Here is a 16,432-nt window from a genome sequence, read left to right as displayed (position 1 = left end):
AATCTGTCTGAACTTTTTCAACACATTTGGCTGTTGCAAAGCCCCAAATCTCAGCTCCATACTTATAAACTGGTGCAACACATGTATCAAAAATTTTTAATCTTTCGTTAACATTGATATTATAGAATTTCTTTAACTGGTCTTGAAGGGCAAATAAACTTCTGTTAGCTGCACTTGCAGTCTGTTGTATGTGATAAACCATTTACCTTTATAATGGAAATACAGACCTAGATATTTATAAATGGGAACAATTTCGACCTCCTCTTCATTAAAATACCACTTCTCATTTACTAGTACGTGTAGTTCTTCTGTATTACGAAAAACAACGATCTTTGTCTTAAGCAGGTTTACAATCAGACCCCATTTTTCTGTGTACTTCTGAAGGGAATCTATCAAGGCTTGTAGTTCTTCTGGTGTGTTTGCCATTAATACCATGTCGTCTGCGAACATCAGTATAAATATATCGAGCCAAGTGATACCTGTTCGTATTTTACCAATACCTAGTTGTGATACTATATCATTAGTGAACAACTGAAATAATATAGGTGACAATAAACAACCTTGTTTCAAACCTGTATTGCATGTGAAACCGTCTCCAACATCACCATTTACCAAGACATGTATCAGGACACTGCTGTATAGTACCATCAGAGCCTTTACTAGATACTCTGGGACACGACATTTAATTAGTTTATACCATAGAAGGTTTCTGTCAATACGATCGAAGCACTTCGAAAAATCTATAAATAGACAATAAAGTTTACCTTATCGTGCGAAGTGGACCACGAGTTCTACAACCTGGCCAGAATTTTTTCCAGAGTGAGGTCAATTCAACTATGTACCCAGATAGAGGCCTAGTCATCCTCGAGATACGGGGACGTGCATCATCGCCACCGACGTAATCTAAAAACTTGTTTTGGTGTAGATATCTGCTGCAACATACCCCAGAAAGCTGTGTTTAGCCCCCCCCCCCCCCCCCCCGATTACATGTGAGCAATTTGATGATGGTCCGACAAAAATTAGCAACTATGCCCTTGTTGACAAGTAGTGCATTTTATTTGTGATGGTTTCGGTCCTCGTTCTCCTAATCAGGGTAGGTATGAAAACATGCCTATATGTAGGAGGCTGCCTCTAGAGACCCTAAGGGGGAATAAAGCAGCATAACAAGACATCAAGTGCATGCCCAACTTCCTCATTCAACCAGGAAGGCATTGGCATAGATTTCTCCGACTTTTACTCGCATGTGTTTGCATTACCAGGTATCCGGGTTTGACGAATTAGGCCATGGGACGAGTGTGAAAAATGTGAAGTTCCGTTTGACAAATTAGCGGGCAAATTGAAAACAGCCGTTTTTGGGTAATATGGGGGTGCTGATTTCAAAAATCAATTTTTCTCCCGCTTAAAGTTGCACATTAAGTCAGAAATGAGACCCTTAATAGGGCCTAATGGTCCCAAAGTAGGGGTCAAAAAGTTGATGTCATCGAAACATGTCAACATGGGTATCAAAATGAAGGTCTATGGGGGTACTTTAACATTGCATAGTTTTTGGCCCCCTTAACGAACCGTGGGACCCCCAGGGAGGGTCAAAAAGGGCAAAAGTGGAAACTTTGACCGCCTCCCATGAGCTTCATGGGCACCGCATGTGGATAAAAACTGTTTTATTCGACAGTACTCACATAGACCTTTTCATAGATACCCATGACGACACCCTTGGGCAAAAGGTTTTCGAGATCTTAAATTTGGAGCCTAAAAAGGGGTCAAAATTACTATCTCGGCAACCCTTACACCGAGAGTGTTGTCATGGGTATCATTTTGAAGGTCTATACGATTACTGTCAAATAAAACAGTTTTTATCCATTTATAGTCCCTATGAAGATCGTGGGACAGGGTCAAAGTTACCACTTTTGCCCTTTTTGACCCTCCCTGGGGGGTTCCCACGGTTCGTTAAGGGGGCCAAAAACTATGCAATGTTAAAGTACCCCCATAGACCTTCATTTTGATACCCATGTTGACATTTTTCGATGACATCAACTTTTTGACCCCTACTTTGGGACCATTAGGCCCTATTAAGGGTCTCATTTCTGACTTAATGTGCAACTTTACGCGGGAGAAAAATTGATTTTTGAAATCAGCACCCCCATATTACCCAAAAACGACTGTTTTCAATTTGCCCGCTAATTTGTCAAACGGAATCCTTTTTCTAGACACATTTTTGCCACTCGTCCCATGGCCTAAATAGGGAACTCAATCTTTGGTGTCAAGATGAGATTTCTCCGACTTTTACTTTTATTTAGGCCTATGTGTGTTTCGGACGTCTGCCAAAGTATGTTACTTAGAAGCACGGAGAAAAGCAGCACACGCCAGCAGGAAGTAACTCAAATTATCACTGATTCTCAAAATTATCATCAGTGATTACTTTTTCTCAACAGACAGCCTTTTCTAAGTAAAGCGCAGGGTAAACCGATTTCAGGCATATATAGTCCCCTACCCACATTCGAAGGCATAACTCAACCATCGTTACGACCCTACACATCCAGTCAACATGAAGATGATGACGAGTTTGTATTTTGGAACTCTGTTCGTTGCTTTTGTGCTGCTTTACGCTGTGTCGGCTGAGGCTCCAGCTCAAGGAGATTTCATAGACCCGGTAGGGACCAACGTCGCAGTAGCAGCGAGGGCGGCCCTGATATTCGGCGACCAGCGAAGCTACGGTGCCGAACCCAAGCGCGAGAAACGTGCTGTGGCTATGACCGCGATGGCAGTGTTTGCAGGCATGACACTACTCAGCAATGTCGTGAAGGATATCCCAACGATGATAGTGGACACGAATGACGAAACCCGTATACCCATACACTGTTCCCTTGCGGCCTCCATGGGAAGTCTCACCTCTGATTCCATCAAGCTTATGGATGATGAAATGAAGATCATGATTTCTGGTACGTTGCGAGTTTTGGGTAAGAAGATGCGCACGCTGCCACGGTATCCGACCTGGGAACAGGTGATCTCCATCTTCAACCAGAACGTTCTAATCGAACAGATCCCTGGGTCACAAAAACGATCAAGGAAGACATTGTCAATTAACGAGAACAACTGGTTTAAATTAAACGGCGATCCTGAAGATGAGAAAGTACGTCGGGTTAAGGACTGGTTTGAAAACACCCTCGTGGATGACGGAGATGTTATCGCCGACACGCAAATTGACATTAACGCGATGGGCCGCATTGTTGGCTCGACTGGAGCAACTGTCTCCAACTTCCTAACCTTCTTTGCCAAGACCGAACGACACTCCAGAACCGTGTTGGAGATTGGTGTTCTGCGCTTCCCTGACATTGACCACCCGTACTTTAAAGTGTACCGTATTAAACTCGTGGCGTTCAGTGAATCGAAGAGAATTTTGTTCCACCAGAGAGATAGAAATGGCATTGTGGGTTCATTTGATAGTATCAAGTATCGTCCCAGAAGCAGCGTGATGAACGGCCTCAGCTCCCGCATTCGTGGCAAGGCAGTAGAGGAGGCGGAGGACATCTTCGCGTAATTTGGGATTAAATCGTCGGAACACATTCAGTATTATCGCTTTAGTATGATAGAGGACCGTGAGCTGTAAACGATATTGCAACAATATGGGTCAGAGAAACATGTTGTCCTTCGTAATTCCATAAGGAACTTTCATCATCGCTTTGATTTTTCGATCGATATTTCCTCAAGTGCACTTGGTGACTATTATTTTCGACTTGGCAAATCAAATTCCAAGTGCCGGTAATGTGCAAGTATAATTTTTCGTTTCTACGCACCTGTAAAATTTTCTTGTTTCGATATCTTTGAACTTAAGGGTTGGCCCTACGTTAATTCTAAGCAACACCATTTCTTTTTATTTTTTGCAAAAACACCACCAATCTCACTTCAAAAGTGAGTTTCATCAAATTTCAAGAAGCGGACACATTTCTTTGTGTATTACTGGACATACTGCCAACCTCGAACTGTAGATTCACGTCGTTACTGGGGGCGCTCTAATTGCTTTAGAATTTAAGTCTCCTGGGAAAAGACTCAAATGTGACAAAATCCTAAAACCATAAGAGCACCTTCAAAAAGTCAATCTCAGTTTCAATGCGGGTTGCAGTTTGTTCAATAGAACACCGAGAACAATGGCCGGTATCTGAAATTCGATGAAACTCACTTTTGAAGGAGACATGCTGGCGTTGTTGAAGAAAAAAAACTGTGAAAAAATGGTGTTGCATAAAATTGGCCTACATGTGGGACCAACTCTTCACTTCACTCGTGAAACAATTTCAATGTTCCATTCTACTTTTATTAACTGAACTATTTCAAAGGTGCACAAGCACACAAGCGACCACTGTTGGTCTAATTTGTGTTTTGACCTTGTCGTGTTTGTCTCCACATTGCATTAATCACTGTGTTGGTCGAAAAGTAAATGAATATCAATTATTGATTAGTAAATGATTAGAGCCTAAATTATAATTCGGTGTCAGTCATCAACATCTTCACGGTCACTCCTCTCTATGTTAACCTTTTCTTTATCATACTTTCAATAGCGCCATAGTTAGATTCAATATACTCCAGTAAGGTTATGCTAAGTTCCAGTCGTCATACCCAGTTGAAACCTATTTTACATGTACATGTACATGTATGTACTTTGTAACATATTTTGGCAGTGTAAAGGGAATCTGATGTTGAGCCAAATTTCCTTCGGTTTACTGCTTTGTGTATTATTTCAACAGAACTGATAGCATGTTATATTTTCTTCGTGTATCCTATAGCAAAAATGTGTTCCTGACCTTTGCCCGTACAATGTATAATAATTACTGTAACGTTGAAAAATAAATATGTGTCAAATATTGAATATGACTGGTGATTATTTCTTCGCTTGTTGATCGGGTAAACAGATCACCTTTTTTTACTCGAGGCACGCGTCGTTCCTCGAGTGAGTAGCGAGTTTTCGCAATCACCCGGTTTGACCAACGACTACCGTACCTAGCAACGATCAATCTATTGTGTGTCTATGTCCGAACAATAGGTGAATCGCGGCTAAATGTAGTCGTAGGCCTAACCGGGTGCTTGCGAATCCTCTCTCAAGTACTACTGTTACCATTGGAGGAATCATTATGAAAAAGTTGACCCGATTGTCGGTTCGGGCCATCTTTGTCTTCAAGGAAAAACGAAGGTCGGAAGGAAAATACATGCTAGAGCCCCCTGACCCCCTGACCATTTCCCTCCATGTCAAACTGGAGTTCAATGACGATATGAAACACTATGCGGAGCATTAATTATGAGATATATCACCGGCCCCATTCCTCAAAACCACGACTTTGCTACTAGAGAGGTTCAGATTTGATCCGAGAACGAGAGCAAGGTCGTTTTTTTCTCTCTGGTTGACGTAATTAAGTCAATTTGATTGTTTTGTGTTTTTATTTTGTCATACTAGATATTAAAAGTACACATAGCGATATCGGTCGTGAAAATGTCACCACGTTCCCGTTCTCGGATCAAAATCCTAACCGCTCTATTTATATGTGAAGTCAGCTCAGGGTTTGAAATTAACCATTAACGCTGAACGACCATCCGCCATGTTTAGTGGGACACAACAGACTCCTGTGATTCCGAGTATTACTTCGTATTGTTGGAATGTATCTTTCTCTACAACTTTGGATGATTCTTTCAGTTGGCACTGTAGAAATCGGATAGAGTGTGTGATTGTCTTCTTTGAAAGTGTCTTTTCTCGGGCTTTTTCGAATATATCTCTGTAATTTAGATAGGAAAATATCAGAAGAACAGAGTGTAATCTATGTTTATATGCTTAAGTTGACATTCCAAAGAGAGGCAAAATCTATAGTGCTCATTAACCCTTCTGTACCCCCCAACCTAAGATAAGTCTACTGGACATAAGTACATTCAATCAGCGATTGCAGTACTACGAGTGTGGTCCGCCATGTTCTTAGTTTTGTTGCAACATGTTGAAGACCATCCTGAACCTCATGGTCTATATCCACTTTAAGTGAAGCTGGGGTATATCTTGATAAGATGCAAAAACCTTGGTGGTCAAGATGGTTGAAGACTACGGCACTTCTACATATTAAAATTCGTCAGATCCTGGCTTCAACCACGTTCCCAAACAGTGGTGAGGTTCCCTCGGTGTCGTTCAAGTGTCCCAGGCCCTGCTTGGCTGTGGGCCCAGTGCCATCGACTAATGTGTCTGCTTATTGCGCTCGGATGTGCGATCGTAAGTCCTGCCAACGCAGGGAGGTTCCTTTATTACAAGTCCCTGGTCCATTGGCTACAGAATACAGCATGCCTTGGATCAACAAAGATGTCGGACCCCCCAGGAATATTGCTACCCACCGGTTCAGAGCTGACAAACTTCTCCACAATACTCTGCATGCAGGTCACTCTCGCAAGATGTTTCACCAGGGAGGCGTCCGACAGATTCCCTGGTTCGCGTGATCCCTTGTAATGCAGCCTTAGAGTAAGCACACCACACGCCACTGCTATTGCAGCCATGGCCAGTCCAGTACCAATGAATTGCCCTTTAACGAAGGAGGCTTTCGAGTTATTCAGCAGTTCGGAGAATTGCGTCGGCAGAAATCAAAATACAAATGTACATGCACATTTAAACTGAGAGGAATGGACTTCAAACCATACGATTGTCTCATATCAACTACACAATTTTATTTTCAGCTGAAGAAGGAAAGGTAAATGCGGTCGACTACTTTAATCCATACCAAGTAATGGAATTCCCTCTTCTGTTGGAAATGATATCTTGAGAAGGTTCTGCTGAAAGAAGTTCATCGCCACCAGAATGGAAACACTAAATACCATCTTCTCACCTGACTTGTTTGGTAAGAGTAGACTGAGGATTGACACTGCCATGATGACCACCGCAGGGTAGATGAGGTTAAAGATGAAGAACAAGGGCTTCCTCTCCAGAATCAGTGTCATTGATAGCTGCGAGTGAGGGTCAGACGCCATGCCTAATAGGACAAGTCCATGCTTCACGGGCTCTGCGGCCACCTGCCAGACGCTAGATTCATGATTGTCGACATCGTCGAGAGTCAAGGCGTTGGGACTTTCTGGAAGTAGTGTAACCTTTAAAGAAGACAATGAACTGACTGGTGAAAAAAAATGGATGGACATTAGTTAATGTGAATAAAGTCTAGTTAATGCCTTTGTGAGTTTTGTACAGACTGGCCAGTTAAAAGTCAAGTTTTCAGTGAAATCAGTCATTTACTGGTCTTTATTCATATCACACTAATATCTGCTGTACTCTCTTCTTTCTGTCTCCGTAATTTGGGAAATGTCTATATTGGTCTCATGTCCAATTCTTTACTGATGCCTTGACTTTTACGAAGGACTGATAGTTTAGTTAAAAAATGGTCCATCCAAACGAACTATCTACATAGGCTTGATGAGTTAAGCATTTACCCACCTGTTCGGTGTTGCCATTTCAATGCACTTTTAGTGTGTTTCAGTAATTCGTTAGTCATGGTGGGCTGACAATAAAGTCTGTACACACCTTTTTCAGACCCACTCCCTCTGTACACACCTTACGCACTGGTCCTAACCTCCCTCCATACATTCTATAATGTATACTGGTAGTGCGTGTTAACGAGCACTTGAATTTTGTCGGTGGCACCATTGAGGTATTATTAATAATGATAATAATTAATAATACCTCCATGTTGGCACATACACCACAAGGCAAGTGAAATGCGAATTAGAACAACATCACGAGTAGAACAACATCACAAGTAGAACAACATCACGAGTAGAACAACATCACGAGATTGCAACACTGACGACACTCACTGCTATGGTGCTTGTTGCGAAAAAGTGCTTTGGTTGCCTAAGTGCGCTCTTGGATAAACCCGCTTCTCATGCACTCTGCCACCAACAACCCTCCCGTTCGTGACGTTGTGCTTTATGGGCGGAGCCTTTCCAGTTATATTATAGCAAAGTATAAGTTGAACACAGAATTGCAGATGGCAGCTCTATTCTGATTATGATTTGTTCCTTGCACCCTCTGAACAGGGAGCTCTATTTTGATTATGGTTTGTTCCATTCACCCTCTGAACAGGGGGCTATGTTCTGATTATGGCTTGTTCCATGCACCCTCTGAACAAGGAGCTCTATTCTGATTATGGTTTGTTCCATGCACCCTCTGAACAGGGAGCTCTATTCTGATTCAGTATGGTTTGTTCCATGCACCCTCTGAACAGGGAGCTCTATTCTGGTTATGGTTTGTTCCATGCGCCCTCTGAACAGGGGACTGCTGTTGTTCTTGTTACATTTGTTGAGATCCTTTTGTGGCTGCCATTTGGAATCCTGGCTCGTAACATGAGGGACTTGAGCTTAATTTTACCATGAACACTTAGAAATATTCTCTGAAGTTATATTTTCCAAAGTCGTATTCTCTTGATTGATCCAACCTATTTCTATGATTTACCTGTACCAGCACAATGATTTAGTTGCAGATTTAACTTTTAGAAGAAGCTCAACGCAATTCATATTTGTCAACTGTGTAATTGCATACAAGCCATGGTTCATTTCGAAACTTAACAGATGTATTTGCAAGTACAAACTAGCAAAATTTATGTATTTATGTTTGAATTCACAAAGGGTCATATATCATTTTCAAAATTTTTAATTTCTACAGATTTGTCTCAACCTTCAATTCAGTTCATCCCAGTCGGGTGATGTTTGATTTTACTGTTATTTTCAAACATGTCAAAGCTGCATGGTGTATGTAAAGTTCAAGAAGTATTTTGTCTGATAATTTTGTCTTTAAATAAAGTATTTTTTGAATGCAAAGTACTCTTCATGTTATTGATTTCGAAGTAGGGTCTACTTTCTCAAGACTGACTAAGCAGATGGAGGCAAACTGTCTTCAGTCACAAAGCCATACTGGCAACCTTAGTTAGCTAGGTTCTCACTTCAGTGTCACACAGAACAGCATTCTCCAAAACAGACATTAACCGCCTCATCACACCATCTGGTACTATCATTGCGCAAGGAGTATGACGGGTTTTTGTCACATCTGTTTTAATCCAATCATTTAATGATTGTTATCCTATCGGGTTAACTCATATTAAAACTGCAAGAAGAGAGCTAAACAAATGGCCAAAAGAACAATGCAGTTGACGGCCACAATCATAAAGTTCAAGGTCTCGGCAACCAGTCCAAATCCAGAATATGTACTAACAGAGTCATTCAAATTTATTTGAAAGACTCTGGTAGACAATGAAATCTCTAGTAGACAATGAAATCAACTCAGTTAGTACGAAAGCCAAGCTGGAGAAAAATACCAGCACAAACGGCCACAAGAACAACTGCATATGCCACAGCCATTATCCTCTGGACCATGAGGGCGACTAGTTCCCAAGCTGACTGAGTATCGTCTGCAACTTCCTCTGATTTGGCATTTGTCTGGTATATGTCTTTCAGTTCGGAGACTTGTGTTACAATAGAACTCAACAGACTCCTGTGATTCCGAGTATGACTTCGTATTGTTGGAATGTATCTTTCTCTACAACTTTGGATGATTCTTTCAGTTGGCACTGTAGAAATCGGATAGAGTGTGTGATTGTCTTCTTTGAAAGTGTCTTTTCTCGGGCTTTTTCGAATATATCTCTGAAATTTAGATAGGAAAATATCAGAAGAACAGAGGGTGTAATCTATGTTTATATGCCTAAGTTGACATTCCAAAGAGAAGCAAAGTCTATAGTGCTCACTAACCCTTCTGTACCCCCCAACCTGAGATAAGTCTACTGGACATAAGTACCTTCAATCAGCGATTGCAGTACTACGAGTGTGATCCGCCATGTTCTTAGTTTTGTTGCAACATGTTGAAGACCATCCTGAACCTCATGGTCTATATCCACTTTAAGTGAAGCTGGGGTATATCTTGATAAGATGCAAAAACCTTGGTGGTCAAGATGGTTGAAGACTATGGCACTTCTACAAATTAAAATTCGTCAGATCCTGGCTTCAACCACGTTCCCAAACAGTGGTGAGGTTCCCTCGGTGTCGTAAAGTGTCCCAGGCCCTGCTTGGCTGTGCGCCCAGTGCCATCGACTAATGTGTCTGCTTATTGCGCTCGGATGTGCGATCGTAAGTCCTGCCAACGCAGGGAGATTTCTTCAGTACAAGTCGTTTCACTGTAATGTCGGATCCCCCAGGAATATTGCTACCCACCGGTTCAGAGCTGACCAACTCCTCCACAATACTCTGCATGCAAGTCAATCTCGCAAGATGTTTCACCAGGGAGGCGTCCGGCAAATTCCCTGGTTCGCGTGATCCCTTGTAATGCAGCCTTAGAGTAAACACACCACACGCCACTGCTATTGCAGCCATGGCCAGTCCAGTACCAATGAATTGCCCTTTAACGAAGGAGGCTTTGGAGTTATTCAGCAGTTCGGAGAATTGCGTCGGCAGAAATCAAAATACATACATACTTAAAGGCCATATATCAAGGTTTGAAAACATGCTTGATACTCATGAAATATGTTGAGGGTTAAAAAAACAAGATCCACGACATTAAAAAAATTCTAATAATAAAGTCATTATTTAGTTATTTCAATTTTCAATTTTAAACTATTTGAATTTCCCACCACACACAACTTTAGATTAGTTCCACATGTGGCCGCTAGGGATTTTTTGATGACGTAGATCAGGTCAGTCAGAACAAAGCAAGATGGCTTCCACATACAGTTCAGGGAGTGAGAGCAGTGAATTTGAGGATGTTTTGGTCGATACAGAAGGATATTTAAACGTTGAGCCGTACATGTTCGAGCCATTAATATCACTAGATCATAATGAGAGTGATCATTCGGACGAAAGTGATTAGAATTTGTGGTTAATCAATTTGCATGGCAGACCTGCCGATATTGCAAAGAAGACATTGATAGACGGTTGCAGATGTATAACATGTATGATTTTTGAACAGACTAATGTTGCACAATATTGTTTCGCCTCGTCACCTGTTTCACCTGAGACAAGCATGAAATTCATCCTCGAGGTCATTTAGGTCGCAGAATTTACATATTCTTGCTTCTCTAGGTATAGGTCTTGGCTTATGCCACCTACCACTCTCAATATATAACTTATGTGCAGAGCATCTAAGCCTTGGTAAAGCTATTCTAAGTTTCTCTTCTTTTACAACATTCAGATAATTTGAGAGAACATAGCTAGTTTTCGTTTCTACCAACAAATTCAATCTACTCATTCCTCGACTTACCATCTCCCATGATTGTTGGTAACAATCATACACTCTCTGTTTCAAGGTACTCAAGAACACTTTCTCGAAGGAGGCTTTCGAGTTATTCAGCAGTTCGGAGAATTGCGTCGGCAGAAATCAAAATACAAATGTACATGCACATTTAAACTGAGAGGAATGGACTTCAAACCATACGATTGTCTCATATCAACTACACACTTTTATTTTCAGCTGAAGAGGGAAAGGTAAATGCGGTCGACTACTTTCATCCTTACCAAGTAATGGAATTCCCTCTTCTGTTGGAAATGATATCTTGAGAAGGTTCTGCTGAAAGAAGTTCATCGCCACCAGAATGGAAACACTAAATACCATCTTCTCCCCTGACTTGTTTGGTAAGAGTAGACTGAGGATTGACACTGCCATGATGACCACCGCAGGGTAGATGAGGTTAAAGATGAAGAACAAGGGCTTCCTCTCCAGAATCAGTGTCATTGATAGCTGCGAGTGAGGGTCAGACGCCATGCCTAATAGGACAAGTCCCTGCTTCACGGGCTCTGCGGCCACCTGCCAGACGCTAGATTTATGATTGTCGACATCGTCGAGAGTCAAGGCGTTGGGACTTTCTGGAAGTAGTCTAACCTTCAAAGAAGACAATGAACTGACTGGTGAAAAAAATGGCTGGACAATAGTTAATGTGAATAAAGTCTTGTGCGTTTTGTACAGACTGGCCAGTTAAAACTCAAGTTTTCAGTGAAATCATTTACTGGTCTTTATTCATATCACACTAATATCTGCTGTACTCTCTTCTTTCTGTCTCCGCAATTTGGGAAATGTCTTTATTGGTCTCATGTCCAATTCTTTACTGATGCCTTGACTTTTACGAAGGACTGATAGTTTATTTAAAAAATGGTCCATCCAAACGAACTATCTACATAGGCTTGATGAGTTGGGTGGCATTGTGAGGATTACAAAGAGAACGTCGTCGGCCTACCATTTCAAAATACTTTTGATATAGATAAACACAGTAAGATGTTTTGACCCTACCTCATTCACGGTGTGCGACAAGAGGGTAAAGTTCATGGTGCACCTTTGTCTGTCGAAAGGGAAATACATGGCATCTATCTTACAATGTGCTTTGGTGATGGTGGGTAACCTCCATTCAGCCTTACCGTCATAGGTGACCACCACGGGGGTGTCGGCGAGGAGACTATCGTGAGGTTCGCCGTTCTTCAACTTCTCCTTCATGAGGCTGTAACGATGCATGATGAAGTGGTGGCATCATTCCTACTGGCCCATGCAGGTTAGTGGGAATTTCCCTTTAGATCAGCCGACAGATGGCCCTGTAATCCAAAGGTCTGCGGTTCGAACCACTGCCGGATGGACGGACCATGATGGTTTTCCAAAATAGTCTTACTGACATCCGCCTCTCCGACTTTTCATGCTCACTGTCTTAATTCGTTGGCAACACCTAAGTCTGTTGGTTCCCATTAGATATTAACTTTCTAAATGTCAATGCATCTCGGATGGCATGGTATACTCCTATCACATTGAACTAAACGCCAGAAAAGAGCTATATGGGCCGAGAAGAACACGTACATTTTATTCCTAAGATACAGAAAACTGATGACTTGATGTATCTATGCCAGTTATTAGTGATAAATCTGGTAACCTTTGTGCGAGGATCATGTGAAACAATTTACTTACTTGTTCTGAAGGATAAGATCCGGTGTCCAGATTCTGGTTGGCTGGACATGCAGTGCCGTCACGTTACCGTGATCTTCAGGCTTCCAGGTCATGACTGGCGCATTCCATCTCTGAAAACAGAATTCATAAGAACATGGGTTAAAATGCATTATATGCTGCGCAAGCTCTGGAGCATATACGTGAAGTCAAACTATCATTGTTCTGACTTGATGATGAAGAGATAGTGTCTGAATGTTTAAGTGGAGAAAAACACAGCTCTTTCGAGTAGCCTACTTGATCGACATCTAAGTCTTAGCTGTGGGGCGACGTGAAAAAGATAAAATAACATACACTTACCAGTCTATATTTGGTGGCCATGGTGAGATTCTCACCAGCTTGTTCCTGAAATGTATATCAAGACGTTTGTCAGTGGTCAATTCTTAAGTGGAATGAGAAATCCGAAATACCAGTAAAGACTAAACATGGTAAATTGCCACCCGTATATAGTGGAACAACTAGTCGGCGCTCGGCCTGCTCCACGCCGTTCCTTGCAAAGCATCATGTAGTAAACTTGCACGGTTATATAAAATGGGATTTAAAATCATAAGCTTGTCTCAGTTAATTCTTCGCATCAAAAAGTGCTTGAAAGTGATGCCACGCTCACCAGCCTGAGGACATGCAGGATCCACATTCTCAAGGTGACATTGACCACTTCCCAAGCATTTAATACGGGTCGGGCTGCCGTGTCCGTATCTTTGAGAAGGCTTTGGAGCAGACGTCTTTCGTCTTTTGAGGCGGCAGTTAAGGCTGGAATAGCGACATATATCTGATTTGATTGGGATCATTAAAAATGTTCAAGATGTGATATTGAAGAAACTAAAACCATTATCACATTTTCGTTGATCCAGAAAGAAGCTTTAGCTAATGATATAATTGCTTCGTAGCATATTGCATTTCTGGACTATTTGCGCTACATTGACTTGATGATACTGCGTGCAATATCGACATTATTCACCTTAAAGGGACAACTTGGGCATGAGATATGTGGGTTTTTCATACAAAAATGGCTTCCATCAGGACCGTGACTTCTCCAAACAGAATGATTGAAAAATCATTCAACTGCTATAGACATTGCACTAAAACAGGATGTAACCGTAGGCCTGCCTGAAAGTCACAAGTTATGACCAAAACTACCTCGCAAACACTGGACAGGTGAAAATCGTTATTAGAGATCAGCATTAGTGTGATACTAAAAGTGGCAGCACATGATGGCAAGCAGGGTCATCATCCTCCTAGCCAGGTTGATACCACGTTTTTTTCCCTTTAATAGCAACTAACGTGTTTATTATGTCCACCAGTGCCAATTTCATTACAATTACTTTTGCTCATTGGCGATGTGGAAAAGAAACTTGATAACGTAAAAAAGGCAAATTCACCTTACCAAGGCAACAAGCCAGAATATAGAGAAGTCCATCCAGCTTTCCCATATTAATTCATTTATTCCATACGTTTTCATGCGACATCAGGCAAATTATTCCTCGGGAGTGGTGCGGACTTGTAAACACGATGCAATCCTATCGCTTGAAGTCAATGTTGTCTTTATCAGCTAGATGATATCCGCTCCCGTGCCCTGTAACACATTATGGACACATTATTGCTTGGAAACCAGTCCTACTGGTTAAAATTTTTACATGCCGTCCAACTGGGACTAGTCCTTGACATCATGCTCGTGATGTAAAGCAAAATCACAGGATAATTATTTAAATGACGCCACCGTAGCCTGCTTGCTATTCTGTAACAGCGCAGCTGTATGAGATGTTGCGTGGATAACGCAGGAAATCAATAAAGAATAGCTAGCAAACACGGCTAAAGTACGTGTTGTCAGCTCTATATACCAGCAGGTGTACATGTACATACATTATCGACCAAATTGCTAATAACTTGAGAATAATTGCTAATAAAGTTGAACCTCTTATGGCGGAAAACGTTGACAACATGACCTCCTCACTGATATTTACAAATTAGTTATTGCCATATTTTATGATTTGTCCTCTGTAATTAGGTCACCTCTCAACTCGGGACAGCATTTTGTCAGTTTAAATGGTGTCCTTTTAGGGCGGTGCTATGCCACTCTTAACCGGCTCAAATATGGATGTATTACTGGCCCATAAATTTTCCTTTATAACAAAACCAGGCGATATGATTACCGGTACAGGGACTTAGGCATGCATACAATATTTATGTTAGAAATGTTTACCCACAGTCTGGTTGGATCTACGCCTATATTCATAAGAAACCTCGCCAATGCGGCTTTTGGCATATTGTCAGAAATCATAAATTTTAACAACAGCATAGCACCATCAGTGGTTTTCAACATACTCTCGATGTTTTGTATAATGAAGAGGAGTGAAATTTGTTTTTCTCAGGATGCATTTGCACCGACCTTAAATTTTTTGCACCCTAACTTATGTAATCAGCAATTTTTAAAAAAGCCTTACAAAAAGCATGTTTATTTCGAACTTTGAAATAAATCTCCCTAAAATAACAAAGTACTAAATTTATAATAATAACTTCTTTCATCAAAATCGAACAAGCGATGCTGGAGATACAAAAAAGTTACTCAGAAAATAAAATTCTGACAATATGCTTTAATGTGAAAACCGCATTAAATTTGATGCTTCTTTTTGTGATATAGTTTCGTTTGAAGTATAGGTGTTAATATAGAATATCAGCTATACTACTGTACCTATACCACTGTACCTATACCGAATCTAGGTAATAAAGGTATACAGGAAAAAAAGGTACAGGAAAAAAGGTACGGAAATAAAGGTACAGGAAATAAAGGTACAGGAAATAAAAGTACCGGAAATAAAGGTACCGGAAAAAAGGTACTGGAAAAATAGGTACACAAAATGGCATAAATAGGTAAAAAAGGTACACAATATTTTTTTTAAATATCATTTGAATTCTCTCTTTTTCTATTCATTACTTTAACTTTATTTGTTGCTTAGGCATTGCATACCTTAGAAATAGGTATATCAAATTTCCAGTATACCGTTATGGTTTTCAATAGTGAAAACACGGCTATCAAGATCATGATGATTATAAAGATTCTAGGACAAATTCCCTCTGCAAAAGGGTTAACTGATAAATGTACCAATGTTCAAGTCAAATTGCAATAAATCAATTAACATTCATCATAGAGCTGGATCCAATTAACAATGTGCCTGGCCAATTAGGTCTTAACAGACAAATTACTAGATTTAAGACCAAAAACAAGCTATTTAGGGAAATTGGCGAGCATCTTAATGTGAAATGCCAGGTAGGATGCCAGGTGCGCCTCCCTTTCCCAAGATCCTGGATCCGCCCCTAACAAGAATACGACTCGAGTATTTTAAGATTTAAAAGAACATGAATGTAGTTATTACGTCAGCTCCCCTGTCGGGTAATTTCTTCAAAGAATTTTCCTCAAATTCATTCCGTAACAAGATTGTCCGCAATGTATTAAACTATTTTAAGGCACCA

At 40.9% G+C, this 16,432-nt stretch overlaps 1 protein-coding gene and 1 long non-coding RNA gene across 3 annotated transcripts; both read right to left on the bottom strand.

Moving 5' to 3' along the window:
• Positions 1–5,614: 5,614 nt before the first annotated feature.
• Positions 5,615–7,944, bottom strand: LOC135485306 (uncharacterized). The gene is made up of 3 exons (XR_010446544.1): positions 6,735–7,944; positions 6,355–6,539; positions 5,615–5,756 (listed from the first exon to the last, which is right to left on the bottom strand). It is a non-coding gene; the product is annotated as an uncharacterized LOC135485306 (long non-coding RNA).
• Positions 7,945–8,512: 568 nt separating this feature from the next.
• On the bottom strand, positions 8,513–14,789 carry LOC135485005 (neuronal acetylcholine receptor subunit alpha-9-like). Of its 2 annotated transcripts, XM_064766732.1 has the most exons (8): positions 14,349–14,789; positions 13,572–13,714; positions 13,265–13,309; positions 12,929–13,038; positions 12,269–12,473; positions 11,500–11,863; positions 10,204–10,388; positions 8,513–9,639 (listed from the first exon to the last, which is right to left on the bottom strand). In XM_064766732.1, exons 1-8 carry the CDS (start codon positions 14,392–14,394, stop codon positions 9,280–9,282), a joined length of 1,458 nt encoding a protein of 485 aa, XP_064622802.1. In that variant the 5' UTR covers positions 14,395–14,789; the 3' UTR covers positions 8,513–9,279. The 2 variants fall into 2 exon arrangements, with proteins under 2 accessions (XP_064622802.1, XP_064622803.1); XM_064766733.1 differs by lacking the exon at positions 10,204–10,388 and having other exon boundaries at positions 9,450–9,639.
• Positions 14,790–16,432: the final 1,643 nt, after the last annotated feature.

Source organism: Lineus longissimus, chromosome 3, assembly GCF_910592395.1.
Source record: "Lineus longissimus chromosome 3, tnLinLong1.2, whole genome shotgun sequence".
Taxonomy (NCBI): domain Eukaryota; kingdom Metazoa; phylum Nemertea; class Pilidiophora; order Heteronemertea; family Lineidae; genus Lineus; species Lineus longissimus.
Note: the sequence above shows the minus strand (reverse complement) of the source record. Positions and strands in the feature narration are given on the sequence as shown.